Source organism: Paroedura picta, chromosome 4, assembly GCF_049243985.1.
Source record: "Paroedura picta isolate Pp20150507F chromosome 4, Ppicta_v3.0, whole genome shotgun sequence".
NCBI lineage: Eukaryota > Metazoa > Chordata > Lepidosauria > Squamata > Gekkonidae > Paroedura > Paroedura picta.
This window is the reverse complement of record NC_135372.1, coordinates 34,336,333-34,352,762: the sequence shown is the minus strand read 5'-3', so window position 1 is coordinate 34,352,762 and position 16,430 is coordinate 34,336,333. Positions and strand designations below refer to the sequence as shown.

At 49.0% G+C, this 16,430-nt stretch overlaps 2 protein-coding genes across 3 annotated transcripts in view; one reads left to right on the top strand and one right to left on the bottom strand.

The window, feature by feature from the left end:
- Positions 1 to 3,690: 3,690 nt before the first annotated feature.
- Positions 3,691 to 16,430, bottom strand: part of LOC143835118 (carboxyl-terminal PDZ ligand of neuronal nitric oxide synthase protein-like) — an 88,226-nt gene continuing 75,486 nt past the window's right edge. For both annotated transcript variants that reach the window (XM_077332287.1, XM_077332286.1), the window contains 2 exons: positions 6,973 to 7,279; positions 3,691 to 4,896 (listed from right to left, as the gene is read on the bottom strand). In XM_077332287.1, coding sequence (XP_077188402.1) covers positions 4,413 to 4,896; positions 6,973 to 7,279 — 791 coding nt within the window. In that variant the 3' untranslated portion in view covers positions 3,691 to 4,412. The remainder of the gene's footprint in view (positions 4,897 to 6,972; positions 7,280 to 16,430) is intronic.
- SPATA46 (spermatogenesis associated 46) lies at positions 10,416 to 14,251 on the top strand. Its single transcript, XM_077332289.1, has 2 exons — positions 10,416 to 10,595; positions 13,622 to 14,251. Exons 1-2 carry the CDS (start codon positions 10,490 to 10,492, stop codon positions 14,167 to 14,169), a joined length of 654 nt encoding a protein of 217 aa, XP_077188404.1. The 5' UTR covers positions 10,416 to 10,489; the 3' UTR covers positions 14,170 to 14,251.

Below are 16,430 nucleotides of genomic sequence, written 5' to 3'. Positions count from 1 at the left end.
AACCATGTCACTGAAACAATCAGCAGCTGCTAAGCGCAGGCTAGCAAAAAAAAAAGTATTATAACATTTATAATCTCTTTACCTGGTTACTAAAGGCTAGTGAGATCTGGGCAGACCTTGGGAGCCAAGCAGGGTGAGCCCTGGGCCCATTCCGCACACATAGGATAACGCACTTTCAATGAGCTTTGGCAGCTGGATTTTCCTGTGCGGAACAGGAAAATCTACCAAGTGCATTGAAAGTGCATTATCTATCGTATGCAGAATAGGCCGTGGTTAGCACTTGGATCAGAGAAGAAAGTCCAGAGTTGCTGTGCAGAGGCAGGCAATGAGAAACCACCTCTGCCTGTTTGTGCAATGAGGTCACCATAAAGCAGCTGCAAACTTCTGGTAAAAACAGCCAAACCTATAATTGATACCAAAGGACCTTTCCGAAAGGAGCTTTTACAAATGTCTTCAAAGTGGGGGAATTGTACTGGAAATGCACCATCTAAGAAGGCTCATGTCCCTGTTTTCTGTATTCCCAGACAAGGAATTTCCAACTTGGTCGTAAAGGCCCAAGTAGAACTGTACAAGTAGAAAAGGCAGTTCTTTTTCATAGCTTGGTGCCACACAGAAAATCTTCATGACAAAAAAAATCCCATGCTCACACTAGTGTAATTGGTTTTATTGTGCAAAATAAACAATCAAGAAATATACAGATTCCTTCGTGAGTTTAAATACGATAACTAAAAAGATCCATTGTTTTTTTTTTGAGGGGGGGGGAACCACACCTATGACACTGGCTCGGTCACAAATTTTTCCTTCCTTAAAATGGCGATAAGGAATCTCAGGTTTCTTTACCAATATAAATTCATTTATATATTATAGATTTATACTGGATGCATATTAAATATTGTGACAGCATTACACATCTAAAGAATGCATACATTTCAACAGAAAGTGATGCAGATAATTCTCTCACATTTTCCCCTCGTGACCCTTTTCTCGGGAAATGAAGGCTGCAGTCCTATGGGCTCCTGCCTGAGCATGACTCTCCCTGAATACAGTAGGCCTTTCTTCTGATTAAGCGTGCAGAGTACGGAGCTGCAAATGACTTCAATTTGAAACCACCTTCTTTCAAGTGCATCTCAAAAGCATTCCTGTCCCAATCAGTTCTGCAACTGATATGTCTACCTTGATCGGAGCAGAGTGCCCATGTTTCCAAATGGGGGAGGGGGGGCAGAACTTATATGGAATCTGTGTACTTCAGCCCAATGAATTCAGTGGGTTCAGAGCTTCCTAGGGAGGTGGTGTGCTCCACCTCAGCCTTCAAGCAGCAGCTGGACAAACACTTGTCGGGAATGCTTGAAGCTGATCCTGCATAGAGCAGAGGGTTGGACTAGATGGCTCTGTATGGCCCCTTCCCACTCTAGGATTTCATGGTTCTCTCGTCTACTTAAGCCCCCATGGAACTTCCCATAAGCTTGCTAGGAGCTTGGGGGTTCCCGGAAGAAATCCCCTACAATTTGCTGCTACTGGATGGTTGCACGCAACATTATTTTACATTTGATAATGCAAATGCACTTACATTTTTTTTTAAAATCCTAAAACATTAACAGACACAGCAGTATTTGGTAACCGACAGGATGGGCCTGAAACAAATACAGTAATATTTTGGACGGTTGACACCTCATGAGATGTCTGCAAGTCTTAACGTTTTCAAAACCCGAGGTAAAAATTCAAAATTCGAACCCGGAATTTGAAACGCCTGCTTCGAGAGAGCTGAGGGTCAACCAAGAAAATCCAGCACATTTCAAGCGCTTAGCATCAGCTCTGGTAGACTAGAGAACCTGTCAGCAAGGCTCATCAACACAGCAGCTATAATTTACAAGAGAGGAGACCAGAGATGGAAATAAGCACACACTGACAAACGCATGGGATGAGATCCCCAGTGGAGGGCCATCATCAGGAAATCATCTACACATTGGAATGTTTGCGCTTGCGAAACATGGATTGCTGTGTGCCATTATGACTGGCAGTCTGGCATTTTCAAATGGCACTGCTAGACAAGGCTGGATAGAAGAGACTATGGCGCAAAGTAATTCAAGGGAAGGAAGTCAGGAGCAGCATATTTATTTTCCCCCTCTAAGGAGCTCATGGCGTTCCTTGGCACCATCCTGTTCTCACAGCACCGTTGGGTGGCTGCTTAGATAATGAGCAGCCCAAGGTCACCCAAATGGGCTGCATGGTAGACTAGGGACATGGGCTCTTCTCTCTCCGTCAAAACATCTAGCCACTGCTTTATACTGGCCTTTGTACATTCCTCTTTGTTTTCAAAACACCCGGGGCTGGCTTAGGATAGCAAACGAGAGGAATTTTACAGACTTGGCAGGATTTCAGGAAGGATTACAGAGCTGGGCAGAGCGCTCCTGAAGTCCATTTGCAAGCGGCTTAGGAGAGCAATTAAGATCCATGCTACATCTCTGCCTGTGATGCACCTGGCCTGGCTGCCCCAATGCCGGAACTAGAAATGGGCAGCTCAAGGGCCACTGTGAGGATGGGGAGCAGGGCTTCATTTGTACCCTGATCCTTCCAGCCTACTTCCTAGCACTGGCCAGAAAACACTGCTGCGCTCAGCAGGAGCAAAAAACAACCCACTGCTGTGATGCCTACAGAGTTGTGGTGCTGCTTAGGATACCAAGCAACTGCAGACAAAGATGGCTCTCCTAAGGACCCCGGCTGCCTCAGTCAGGACACCTTTAGTTCTGATTATTTTCTTTTATTTCTTAGATTTCTAAACCGCCCTCCAGGTAAGCCGGCTCAGGGCGATGTACAAAGCGATATATAAATGCAATGATAGGTTGTGCAGTCCAGGGCTGCCTTTTTCTGCCACTCAACTTTTGCTTAGGACATTGGTTGAAGGACTTTGGTGGCAGGAACGCTGTAGAAAGGAAGCCACGCTTGTCGTAGGAGTAGGAAGAAAAAGAGGTGATTTTTTATACTCTGCTTTTCACTCACCCGAAGGAGTCCCAAAGCGGCTCACAAACACCTTTCCCTTCCTCCCCCCCACACTCTGTGAGGTAGGTGGGGGCAGAGAGAGTTCTAAGAGGACTGTGACTGGCCCAAGGTCACCCAGCTGGCTGCATGGGGAGGAGTGGGGAATCTAAGCCAGTTCTCTGGATTAGAAGCTGCCATTGTTAACAACTAAACCACCGTGGCTGGCTCGAGGAAGCCAGCGCTTGTGCATCAATAGAGGATTCCTCTCAGTTGGCCTGAGGTACAGGCGCCTCTGTGCGGCTCCAGCTGTGCTCACTGAGAGAGAACTGAGCTGACAAAAAGGAACAGGAGCTTGTGGACAGAACTCTTATCAGAAGCCGTGGAGGGAAGGCTATAAAGAGGGTCACGGAAGTCAAATGCTTCCCCGTTTCAAGTAGATTTGGGTCAGAGTTGTGTAAAAGGCCAAGACTAGACTTTAACCTAACGTCAGTGTGACTAGTTGAGAAAAAAATCTTGCCTTTGAATAGGTGGCTCGGAGCAGAATGGGTTTTGCTTCTCACATTAAGGCATCGGGCAGGGGTAGTCAAACTGCGGCCCTCCAGATGTCCATGGACTACAATTCCCAGGAGCCCCTGCCAGCATTCGCTGGCAGGGGGCTCCTGGGAATTGTAGTCCATGGACATCTGGAGGGCCGCAGTTTGACTACCCCTGGGGGCTTGGCTTAAAGTTCTCACTAGCTTCGAACATCAGCACAGAGCCCGAGAACACTTCCCGTTTCTCACTCTTCAAAACGACTGCCATAAACGAGAAAGCGTTTTGCAAGGCTAGCGGTCAAAGGCCAGGGAGCACGAAGGACACAACGGCTTTAAGGGCTTTCGCTTTCGAGCTGCACTTTGGGACGACAATCGTTGTGAAGCCCTACACTGCAGGGGCCCCTGTAGCGCTCACAGCGGAAGGGGGGAAGGCTGGGCTGAAAGGCACCGCCTTGACGGATCCTGATCGATCGAGAGCTTCCTTCTGGCTCCGATCGTGGGACCAGTTTTAGAATCCGGGGAGGTAACTTCGATCTAGGATCACCCAGAGATTTGGCAAGATTGTATCCTGAGAGTTTGGTGTGATGATGGCAGAGGGTGTGTTTCCAGTACTCGGGAGCCTCTTAGCTTGCGCTGGGTCTCCGGCGAGCCCACGGACACGGTCACAAGGGGATGCGCCCCTGCTGGTGTGCGCGAGAATGACCTGCGGCTGGCAAAAGTTCCGGCCTTTCCTCAGGATAGTTCCTGCTAGCGACATTTGTCCCAAAAGGAGAACAGGAAGTGTCCCTCTGGAGTCTGTTCTCAGCAGGAAGACATCCGGCCCTGGGAACTGTCCAGTGGCCCAGTTCCGATGACTGACTTGGCAAGGGAAGCAGAGCTGAGACCTGGCGGGAGGCGACAAAGCTACTCGAAGGAGAGCAAGTCCGGGCTGCGGCCTTCGCTTTCCAGTGTGGGTGTCCTTGCCGTGGAGGGATCGATGCTGCTCGGCAAGTGGCCCTCCGGGAGGTGCTTGCCGGGGGTCACGCTGAGAAGGAGCGTCAAATTCTCCGGGCAAGTAGGAGGAGGCGTCTGGAAATCACTCTTCGGCCTGGGCTCTGGGTTCTCTTTATGGATGAGGTCGGGGACGCTAAAGGTCATCTTGGGACTGCCTCCATTCTCCTCCAGTGCTGGCGAACCCATTTCACTCCACCCCTCTTCCCCTTCCTTTGTCCTGGCTGGCGTGCAGGCACGTTCCTGGGTTTCCTCTGGAAAGCAAGCTTCTACGCTGCCCGCCAACGGAGGGGAAACCATCAGCATGTCTTGAGTGGTTTTCAGAGCTCTGGGTGTGCGCTTTTTGGTAATCAGCGGTGGTGGGTCAAGCCGGGGGATGGCATCGATTGGTGACGGCCTGCGAGGTGCAAGAGAAATACAATCAAGGGAAGAACTTTCCCAACGCATTTCCAAATCCCTCCCAAAGCAGAACTTGCCATCAGTTTGGTTTTGCAACTTTTGGCATGTCCATCTTCTTCAACATGGCCAGGGCCAAAGACAATTCCTAGACTTGGGAAATAGCTAGTGCATAAAGAAAAGAAGAAGAGTTGGTTTTTATGTCGCTTTTCACTACTTGAAGGAGTCTCAAAGCAGCTTGCACCTTTTTCACCCCAGGATTCACATGGCTGTAGTCCCCTAGAATCATAGAATCATAGAGTTGGAAGGTACCTCATGGGTCATCTAGCCCAACCCCCTGCACTATGCAGGACACTCCTATCCCTATTGCCCTGCTAAACTATGCTATTTTCTGGGAGTAACTAAATGAAACTGGCTGGTATCACAATATCTGCTTCTTTGGAACGGCAAAATGGCTATTTTGGGGCTGGAACCCCCACCAGTTGTAGATGTCCCAAGTGGTATCCCATGATACTATTATCAGGTATGATTCACATAATTGTCATATATATTATTCACAAGAAACGGTATCACATGATACTATTATCAGATGATACAGTGGACCAAAAGAAGTGTGGCTGGCTACACTCCGCCTGGTGGAATATGCTGCTGGTGGAAACTCAGGCCCTGATGGAATTATCAAATTTCTGCAGGGCCTGCAAAATGGCCCTCTTTCACTAAGCATATGGTTCAGGCCAGGGCAAGTAAACAAAATCAAATAGGCATCCCCCTCTGCAGTTTCCCCACATGGTGGTCTAAAGAGATACTGGCAGGAACAAGGCCCAAGAATCAAATAACGGGGCATTTAGGATTTTTTCATTCATTCATTCATTCATTCATTCATTCATTCATTCAATTCAATTCCATTCATTCATTCTATTTCTATTCCATACTTTCTGTAGACTTTTACTGATTTTACTGGAAATTTATACTGAGAATTGCTATGTTATAAACCCCCTCGAGCTGGATTTTTAGAACGGGGCAGTTTATAAATCGAATCATCATCATTACTGACAGTTAGAGCGGTTTCTCAGTGGAACAGGCTTCCGTGGGAGGTGGTGGGTTCTCCATCTTTGGAAATTTTTAAGCAGAGGCTGGATAGACATCTGACGGAGAGGCTGATTCTGTTAAATTTTAAGGGTGTGGCAGGTTACAGTGGATGAGCAATAGGGCTGTGAGTGTCCTGCATAATGCAGGGGGTTGGACTAGATGACCCATGAGGTCCCTTCCAACTCTATGATTCTATGACTATTCACCATCAGTATTCATCTAGGAGGCCATATTCCCACATTGGGCTTTCATGCTCCCAGCCCCTACTTAGTCCTACTTGGCAACTTCCTCCTTTGGCAATTTCATAACTATGGATTGCTATGGCAGACAGAAGAAAGAAACAGCCAGTTCTCTGGCTGCAGCCCCCTTGCTATAGGCCTAACCCCTGGAAGCCATCGCTAGAACAGCCCAGGCTAGCTCACTCTTGTCCAGTCCCATAGCCGCAATGGCACACAAAGGGGCCGGGCCCCCTCAATCATTTCCCACACCCCTCCATTCAGCATGCAGTCTGTCACAAGTCTTTCAAGTGTCAATTCTCTGTGTGAAGAAGGTAAAAGGGTGTGAATCCTGCCCTCGATCTTCCAAATGTGAATCCTCTATGCAATTGACTAGAACAGAATTAGCAGCTGGCGGGGCTGAAGCATCCTGGTGCAAAAGGCCTGCAAACAGATGTGTGCAAAATCACGTCGGGAGTAAAGCAGAGAAAATAAATAAAGATGGCCGATCAGCCAGGTACTCATTTGCCCCCCTCCCCCATTTTTTTCCTGGCTAAGGGCCTGCTCTCGCAGATTGTGGGAGCTAAGCAACGTCGGCCTTGGTTAGCATTTGGCTGTGAGATCACCAAGGAAGTCCTAGGTGGTTACACAGAGGCAGGCGATGGCAAACTGCCTTGGAACACCTCTTGCCTTGGAAATCCATTGGCAGGGACTAGATGGCACTTTCCACCACTGACCCAGGAAAGCTTACATGGTGGCCGCCCACCACTTACCCCACTGCCTGGCCCAGGGCTCCCGACGCAGCGTCTTCTGTGTGCGGGAGAACTGCTCCTGCGCTCTCATTGACTTCTGTCACGCCCAGGCTGCTGTGGCTGGAGGGCTCTTTCCTGTGCAGGAAGTCGCTGACTTTGGCCCCGACGGCTTTGCCGAGGTTCTTAAAGTGCTGGCTCCCGCCAAACGCGGTCGGCAGCCCTCGCGGGCTTGTGCTCAAGGACGATCTGAATGGCTGGGAAGCCGATTTCGGAGGCGGCAGTGTTGACGCAAAGGCAGCATTTGAATTCTCAAACATTCTGTGGTCAGCTGTGGGAGAAAGAAAGCAATGCCTGTGTGAGGGGGGCGCCTGCCAGGGAGAAAGCACAGATGCACTTCTTTCAGCCTGTCTGGTCATCCATCATGATAACAGGACCCAAAAATGGCTCTCAGTTTGTTAGTTGGGGGGGTGAGCATCTGGCATAAACCAAGCTGGAAAAATATATAAAAAAATATCTGTTTTTTTGGGTATAATTTAAGCCAATTACAGATCAGAAAGCCAGCTTGGTGTAGAGTGGCAGCCTCTAATATGCAGAAGCAGGTTTGATTCCCTGCTCCTCCACAGGCAGCCAGCTGGGTGATCTTGGGTTAGTCACAGTCTTGTTGAGCAGTTCTCAAAGAGCAGTTCTGTCTGAGCTCTCTCAGCCCCACCTACCTCACAGGGTGTCTGTTGTGAGGAGAGGAAAGGAAGGCAATTGCAAGCCTCTTTGAATGGCATTTGGGTAGTAAAAAGCAGGATACATACCAGTTCGTCTTCTACTACTGATAGAACTGAGCCTGAATAAAAGTTGAATTTTTCTGGCTCTTAGTCAGGGATATTCAGCTATACAGAAGATCAGCTGGGCCGGTGGGAGCTGATAGCTCCAGGACACCTCAGCTGGGGCTGGCTTCCACTGCAGCTTGGTTTAAACTGAGTTGGAAGAGGAGCCAGCTCAAGATCAGACAGGGCAGCAGACACTGGGATCCAGGATTTTTCAAAAATATATTTTAAAAAATCTGGTCCAATAGACACAATCCAAAAGATGCCTTTTGCTTTTTGCATACCCCAGTTTGGTAGCGGATGCGTAAGGCGATCACGCATAGGCTACGCCGAGGGTCCTGAACTTTTTCAAGCCCGTGGACACCTCTGGAATTCTGACAATGTCTAACTGTAACTCTTCAACATTTCAGGCAGAAGTTCTGTTTCACAGGATGCTTTTTAATCTGTACAACCAATCAAAAGCCCTCCTGGGAAAAGGCCACACCTAGCCCCACCAATTTTCTAAATGCACTTAAGGGGCAGCATGGTGCCCAGGGGTGATTATGAGCCACTATGACACTCCTTCAGATAGTAAAAAGCATGGTACAAATCCCGCAGCTCTTATTCTCAGTATTTGTAACATTAATCCTTCACTTTAACCGAGTGCTGGAAATTATCTGGGGAAAAGTTCTCATGAGGGAGCGTAACACAGAATTATCTTGTAAAGAAGTATCAAGGACAAATTTCTTGGCAGGCTCAGTCCCATTCAGTTGTTAACACACTAAGGAAACGGGAAAAGTAACTGTCTTCGAACAATGAAGAAAGCTTCCACAATACCTCTGGAGAATAGCTGGACATGAAGTAATTAGCACCCTGGAATCACAGGGCCGGTTTCAAACTGGCATCCTTCACACTCTTTATTTTTTCGTGTTACTTCTGCCCACCGCTCCCAAAACTAACTGCCCTCCCGGCAAGCCAGTTCAGAGCAGCTTACGTAAAATACAAAGTTAAAACAGATACATTTGATTTAATAACGGCAGATTTAAAAAGCAGCGCTACTTCCACAGTCTATGGCTGGGTGGGGCCATAAATAGGTCGGAAGACGGGTGTTACCTTTGGCCCCAACCAAAAGCTTGGCGGAAGAGCTCCATCTTATAGGCCCTGCAGAATGGTTCCTTCCTTGCATTCTATTGACTACCCTATACTGGAACTATACTCTCATGTCACTTCATGCAATAATGTAAAACAGCTACCATGATAGTTTGCAGGCAACAAGCAAATGAAAGCACACGCTCCCCCCACTCTGTGCCCAGGACTTATCTGGCCAGAACCCTAACCCTGGCTGAAAACAGGAATGGCGTTATCTTCAGTACTTCTGCCTGAAACGAGAGTTACAGTTGGACACTGTCAGAATTCCAGAGGTGTCCACAAGAAGTGGTAGCAGTTGGGGTAATTCTCTTTGGGCTACAACCTGGTTGAGTCTGCCATGAAAACGCTAGAGGGCTTCACCCCAAGGGTCAGACGTGATTCGGTGCTTGCACAGGGGATACTTTTACCTTTACAATTTAAAATAGACAGGAAGAAAAAAAAAAGGTAATAATATTGCTAAGAATAATGAAATATTAACTAACCTTGTCAATTAATTATAAATAAGAAGCATAGTCAATACTGTGGAGAAAGATCCTGCAGCATGAGGAGAAAAATCTTTAGTCTTTGCTACTTCCTTGCAAACTTTAAAACTTTAAGCAGTAAAGGTTAAACTATTCCCTGACAGAGCCTGACTTCAACCAAGAAAAAGAATAACAAAACCTTCTTCTTTTCCCCTTCCCCCACATGGGGTGGGGGGGAATGAACAAAGCAAGTCTAAAACAGCCAACACTCTAATAGCTAAAACTGAAATAAAAATAAAATAAATTTGAAGAGAGAAAGTTCAGGGAGGGTAGAACAGGTCTCCCAGCCGAGAGTGCAGAGAGCACGGTCTGTGAAAGAAAACGCCGGCCTCCACCCAGCCCTTCCTGGGCTACTCCCTAATTCCCAAATCACAGACTGAAAAACCGAAAGAGAAAAAAAAAATCAGCAGCAAGCTAAAAGATAAGGCTTAGCTGGACAAAAACAAAAACATGCTTCAAGTCAGAAAGACCAATTAAGTTTATCTATACTTATAATGTAAATAATTTGAAAACACTCCCGAACGGAGCAGATCCTCGCGTGCCCGCTCACTCAGGGACTGGAAATCGAATATACAGTTTATGTTTGGTAGAAAGACAACTAGTGATGCCACTGAATGTGGTTTAATGCAAAATTTCTATAGTCATTTAGTTCAGGGGTAGTCAAGCGGTGGTCCTCCAGATGTTCATGGACTACAGCTACCATGAACCCCTGCCAGTGTTTGCTTGCAGGGGCTCATGGGAATTGTAGTCCATGAACATCTGGAGGACCACAGGTTGACCACCCCTGGTGCTTCTCCAGATTAGAGGACTCCCCTCTTAACCACTACACCAAGCTGCCTTGAGTAAGCTGCACTTCAGCATGGTCTTCTCTTGAGATTCGGTACCTATTGCTTGCAGGAATATTGCAGGAGTCTTTGCTCCTCGGGTTTAATGCAGGTGGACTAAACTGATAGGACTGTGACATCAGCACGTGACGTCACAATGTCAGCTCCCAGGATGGCCATTTTGCACAGAAATACTTGCACGCAGCTGAGGTTTCCACCCTTCCAGTTCATCTGTTTTGAGAGGCCAATGGAAAACTTTTCTCTTTTAACCATTTCAGGGCCGCGCCTCCCCAGCTTTGCCCCGAAGAGTGTGCCCGATTTAACATCCCCTGTAAACCCAGCCAGCTTGCCCGGTGAGTTGGGGGCCTGGGAATCTGAGGGAGCGCTGAGAAGTTAGAGCGGGGATTCTTTCCTTTATGTTATGTGAACGAGAGCAGTGCTAGAACAGGCTGTCGGAGAAGTTCCTTGGCCATATGAGAAAAAATTGATGGCTACTTTTGAGCCTACAGAGCTGCACACTTGAGCATTTTCTGCCACTGTAGCATCCTGGACCAGGCTAGCTTGTTCTCATCAGAATGCAGAAAAAGGCAGAGTCAGCCTTATTGAGTATTTGGATGGGAGACTGCTAAGGAAGTCCAGGGTTGCTACACAGAGGCAGGCCATGACAAACCACCTCTGAACATCTATTACTGGCCGCACCCTGATTGGCCCTATTCAAACTTGGACACCCCTGACACGTTCCACCCCCCAGGCTGTTTCACAAATATTAAGAGGAACAATGGATAAGGATTTCGAAGATTACATTAGAAGATGGATTTATTGGCCACCATTCCCTAGAAATAGGCTCAGGGCAGCCAAGATCAATTAAAAATACATATACAAATATAAAATATTTGGTGTTAATTTAAAAAATGCTTAATCTAAAAACCCACAATTGCCCCTGATCTGTCAGAGTAATTATGGCATCGATTTTGTGACCAGATTTCAGGATTGATGGGGGGGGGGGGCTTATGAATGTCCTATTGTGCTTTGGTTGGCCTCGAACCATATGGCCGGTGGAAGAGGGCCATCTTTCAGGCCCTTTGGAACTCTGTCCCCCCTGATAATCACAGCCCCATCACTACCACATTTCTCCTGACCTGGTGGGTTCTCCCTCCCGAGCAAAATGCTACTGCAGGCTTTATCAACCAGGGTTTCGTGAAAGCCCTGGAAGGGTTTCCTGAACGTGTGGGAATTAATTTTTATTTATACAATTTATATATAAGCTTTTATATGTAACATTTGTTAAACAATTATTTGGTGATATGACCATATATGTTGACCCCTCCCCCTCCCCAAATGGCCAATGATAGGCCTGGAAGGAGAAGGGCTCCGGGTGGGCATGTACACAGCTATGCTTCCCAACTATACTCGATCATGCCACTTCTTGGGTTTCTCGCAGCCTTTGACTAACATTCCCCGAAGTACCTTAGAGCAGTGGTCCCCAACCTTTTTATTACTGGGGACCGGTCAACGATTGACAATTTTACTGAGGCTCGGGGGAGGTAGTCTTTTGCTGAGGGATGTCACTGCCGCCGCCTGAGCCCCTGCTCCACTTGCTTTCCCGCCCGCGCCCCTGACTTCCCGCAGCCCACTGGGGGGGGCGTTGCCAGCAGCAGCTGCGCAGTGCCACGTCAAGGGGGAGCCCCAGCCATGGCGGCCGCTGGAGAGCACCAAAGGTGAGCTGGCGGCAGAGTGGCAGGGCAGCCCCCGAAGCAGCAGCCGGGGAGGAGGACGAGGAGGAGCCGTGGCCGGGTACCGACTGATCTACGGACCGGTACCGGTCCTCGGACTGGGGGTTGGGGACCACTGCCTTAGAGTCTATGGCCTATTGGTACTAAAATGCTAAAAAAGTAATATAAGGAAAGACGGTAGGATTTTGTCACTTTCAATACAACAAACTGTTTTGGGAGGATTGGAGAACTCAACCACTGATGAAGTCAATGAAACAGAATTTATCTAGAAACAGTTATGGTTGTTCCTTCTGGTATATATAAAATAAATTGTAAAAGAAATTGTATTAAAATTCAATATATACATTATCACAAGTATACTGCCTTGGAAAGGTTCCTTGTTTTTCTGTTCTTTCCAAAAGGGGCCTAATTTATTAATAGTTATTTATCGTATGGCAGATGTGTAATTCGGGTGATCTTGGGCCAGTCCCAGTCCTCTCAGAGCTCTGTCAGCCTCCCCCATCTCACAGGGCATCCACTGTGGGAACAGGAAGGGTAGGCAATTATAAGCCACTTTGAGACTCCTTTGGGTAGGGAAAAGTGGAATACAAAAAAACCCAAGCTCTTCTTCTAATATAGCCAGGAGTTCCTAAGATTGTTTGGCAGCCGGGCAAGAAACGTTCAGAGGTGGCTTGCCATTGCCTGTCCCCACATCATGATCCTGGCATTCCTTGGAGGTCACCCTTCCAGGTGCTAGCCAGATTGACCCTGCCTAGCTTCCAAGATGTGACAGGATCGGGCTTGCCTGGGCCAATCACATCAGGTGTCTAAGAACTTACTGGCCCAGGTGAGGGCTAGCAGCTTTTAAGAGGGAATGGCAAGGCAGAGAAGGTCCTGGGGGTGATGCTAGAAGTGGGGCCAAACAGGAGACAGACCCTAAAGAGGGCAAGGAAACGAGTCACCATGTCCCTAATGCAGAAAAACAGACTCCAGGGGGGAAAGCTGAGCATGGCACAAAAGACTTGGCTCCAACCATGGATGTTCGGAGGTTATACAGTTGTGCATATCCCCCACAGCAGTGGTGTACATTAGGTGGCTCAGGAACCCCATGTGACTTTTTGATGCACTGCCTGTGACTCAGCATGGCACCAAGGCCACGCTTCAGGAAAGTGGGCAAGGTCCTTAAAGAGACGGGTTTTGTCCTTGGCAGGTGGCACACTAAAATAGCCACTGCTGGAGGAATGGGTAAGCTTCAAGCCCCCATCGGGGTGCATCCCAGGGACGGAAGCAAATCCATCTCTTTGGGACGATGGTAACTGGGAACGCGGCTCTCAGTACCGCTGCCCTTCAACTCTCTGGTGCCCTTCTCACCTATTAAGCTTGGCACAAGAATTGATTCATTCAGAAGATTACACCCTGCTTTTCTTTCCAGTGGGGGCCCACTGTTCTCCCTTCCTCGGTTTTATCCTCACAAAGGCCACCGTGGGAGGGATGCGCACCTGGCCCAAGGTCCCCCGACAACCTTCCATAGAAGAGTGGGGATTGGAACTAGGATTGTGCCTGGCGGCGTCCAAATCAGCCGCCACACACAACCCTGATTGGAACCCGTGCCTCCTGGACCCTGGTCCGAGGCCCTCTTGGCTCACTCCACCTTCTTCTCTTGGTAGACTGCCTCCTCATGGACCTGCAGGGCGATGAACCCCTGCGACACAACTGTGCCATCTACCGGCCCTGGTACTCCCCCTACAGCTACTTTGTATACATGGACAAAAACGCCCCGGGGGATTCCGGCGCCCTCCCCGGGAGTCTCAGCATCGGCAGCAGTGACATCCCCGTGGGCGCCGGCCAAGCCGAAGAGGCTTCCAACAGCGTCTCGTCCTCCTCCGGCTCCCTAGAGAAAGCCCGCCCCCGGGAGAGCGGCAGCAGGAAGGGCGGGCCCACCCCTGAAAACAAGGGCAGCATTACGTCCCACGACATCCTCCTGGCTTCCCGGTGGCAGCCCCTGCAGCAGAACGGCTACAAGTGCATGGCCTGCTGCCGCATGTTCCCGACGCTGCACTCCCTCAAGACCCACATCAAGTGCGGGGCGAAGGAAGGCTTCAGCTGCAAGGTCTACTACCAGAAGCTCAAAGCCCTCTGGGAGAAGGAGCACAGGTGCCAGTTTACCAAATGCTCAGTGGGTAGTGGCAGCCAGAGTTCCAAGAAGCTCAAATAGCCCTGCCTCTATGCAGAAAGCAATCACCTATCTACTCCACCACCAGCAGCAAGACAAGAATAAAGCAAATTATTGATGTCCCCTGGCAGATTCCTCCCACTGACCCTTTGCTGTTCCGTCAATGACTGGCAGCTCTTCTCCTGTTCTCTTCCAGAGCCTCTGATCCCCGGACAAGGTGCTTTTCTTCTCCTCTTAGCTCCGTTAAACTGGCCTTTCTCGGCTTCTGTGGCTGGCGCACAGGCTCCGGCCCTGGTGCCAGCACAGCTTGGCTGCCTCTTCTCCCCACTGTTCTCCTAGATTTGTCAAGGCACACTCGCCCACCCTGGTCAGAAGCGGCACCAAGGGCCTGGAGGCTGCTTCTTCGAACTGCCCAAGTACCCCAGAAGTGGACGGAGATCCCTGCCCCCCCCCATGATGGGGCACCAAATGTAGCCAATAGAGATTTCAGAGCTAGGCCTGCGCAGCTACGGTGGTGAGGAGGTGACCCTGTGCAACCTCACGGGCTGCAGGGAGAAGGCTTTAGGCTTGCACTGGCCATTGTCTAAAATGACTATGGGGGGGGGGGGTTGACCTGCTGCAGCAAGGGAAGGGAGCTTGAGGGGAGCGCCTGCTCCCCCACCAACCCTGCCATTTCGGCATGACGGCATCAAACCGGGAGTGTGAATCCTCGCTTTTACAGGCGTGCCTCAGGCGATCTTCTCCCTGGGCGCTTTCGTACGTGCTAAATAACGCAGTTCCAATGCAATGAGGCGATGGTTTGCGAGTGGATTTTGCCATTTCACACAGTAAAACCCAGCTGTAAAGTGGATTGAAAGTGCATTGTTCAGTGCGTGTGGAAGTGCACTTCCCTCCCCATGCAGAGGCATTGTAGCACTTGTCGTGGGAACAGGGAACCAAAGGCAGAGAGGTCTGAAGACCTGAAGCCAAAGTGCCTCAGTGGCAGTGTTTGGCCTAGCATTCAGTTTGATTTTTCTCTCTCTCTCTCTCTCTCCCTGGAATACCACTAGTGCCTGGGCCCCAAACGAGGGACGTGGGAGGCAAGCAACTTAAAACAGGATCCGGGGCCTCCCCTGATACTTGATAAGGTGAGCTAATGGCCTGAATTTACACGCTGCGCAGCTGGCAACGATCTCTCAGCACATCCCAGGATGCGTTTTTGCGCTGGCCGACGATGACAAAAGGCTTGCATGGCTTATGCTCACTTATCTATGCGTTCGAGGAAGTGGCGTCTCTGCGTGCTCATCCGGCGTTCTCCTTTTGTAAATCTCCTTTTGTGAATACTGTAAATAGCCCCCTTTTTCCTGCTGATTTCAAAAGCACAGTAAATGCCTTCGGTTAAAACGAAAGCCAGGCGTGTGGGCATCGTGATTCACGAGCAGCTCTGCCGATAAGGGGGGGAAGGAAGAGATTGTAAACTGTGGAAGTGTAGTGAATTGGCCTGCAATTAAGGTAATTGAGCATCATTTCATGGGCCTGGTAGGTGGCATCTCACAGGTAACAGGCATCGTAAAAATGATTTCTGTTCTGAAACGGTTTACGCTGAAGGTGAACGTCGCCTAGCGGTCCTGGAAAATCCCGAGACAGACTCATCAGAGCTGCAACGCTGTGAACCTGTTTTTGCTTGCTCCCTGGTTTCCATCCTTTTTAGTAACGTGTGTTGTAAATTCCTTTTCTGGTAATCTATGAGGAATTTTTAAAAAAAAACTTACTATAAAGGCCAGGTGGACAAGAACCTCCAGAGCAGTGATTCTCAACCTGGGGGTTGGGACCCCTTTGGGGGGTCGAATGACCCTTTCACAGGGGTCGTGGCAGGGCAAGCAGCTTGGTCGGGGGGGTGCCATCTACACAACAGCCTTGCGGGGTAGATCGAGATAGAGCGTTCATCTGTCTGGAGCAGCGGAAAAGAGTGAGATCAGCATGGTGGGACAAGAGGCAGAACTGAACTGAGTAACCCCGGGGAAAAAACAATTTATATACAATCATGTACAAGGGATCTTCACGCCATTGGTCAGTTTCGGTTTAATTTCTGTAAAAAAATATTTGCATCATTTTATGGTTGGGGGTCACCACAATATGAGGAACTGTATTAAAGGGTCGCGGCATTAGGAAGGTTGAGAACCACTGCTCCAGAGAAATGCTTTGGAGATCTCAGTGCAGTGTTCAAGTGTGTAGCCGTGTTGGTCTGAAGCATCAGAGCAAAATTGGAGTCCAGCGGCACCTTTTCAGACCAATAAGGTTTTATCCAAGGCATAAACTTTCAT

Excerpts from the sequence above, each read along its gene's own strand:
- SPATA46 (XM_077332289.1), top strand. The coding sequence starts at position 10,490 with ATGGAAAACTTTTCTCTTTTAACCATTTCAGGGCCGCGCCTCCCCAGC. Across the intron at positions 10,596-13,621 it reads AAACCCAGCCAGCTTGCCCG|ACTGCCTCCTCATGGACCTG; the intron begins GTGAGTTGGGGG and ends TTCTCTTGGTAG.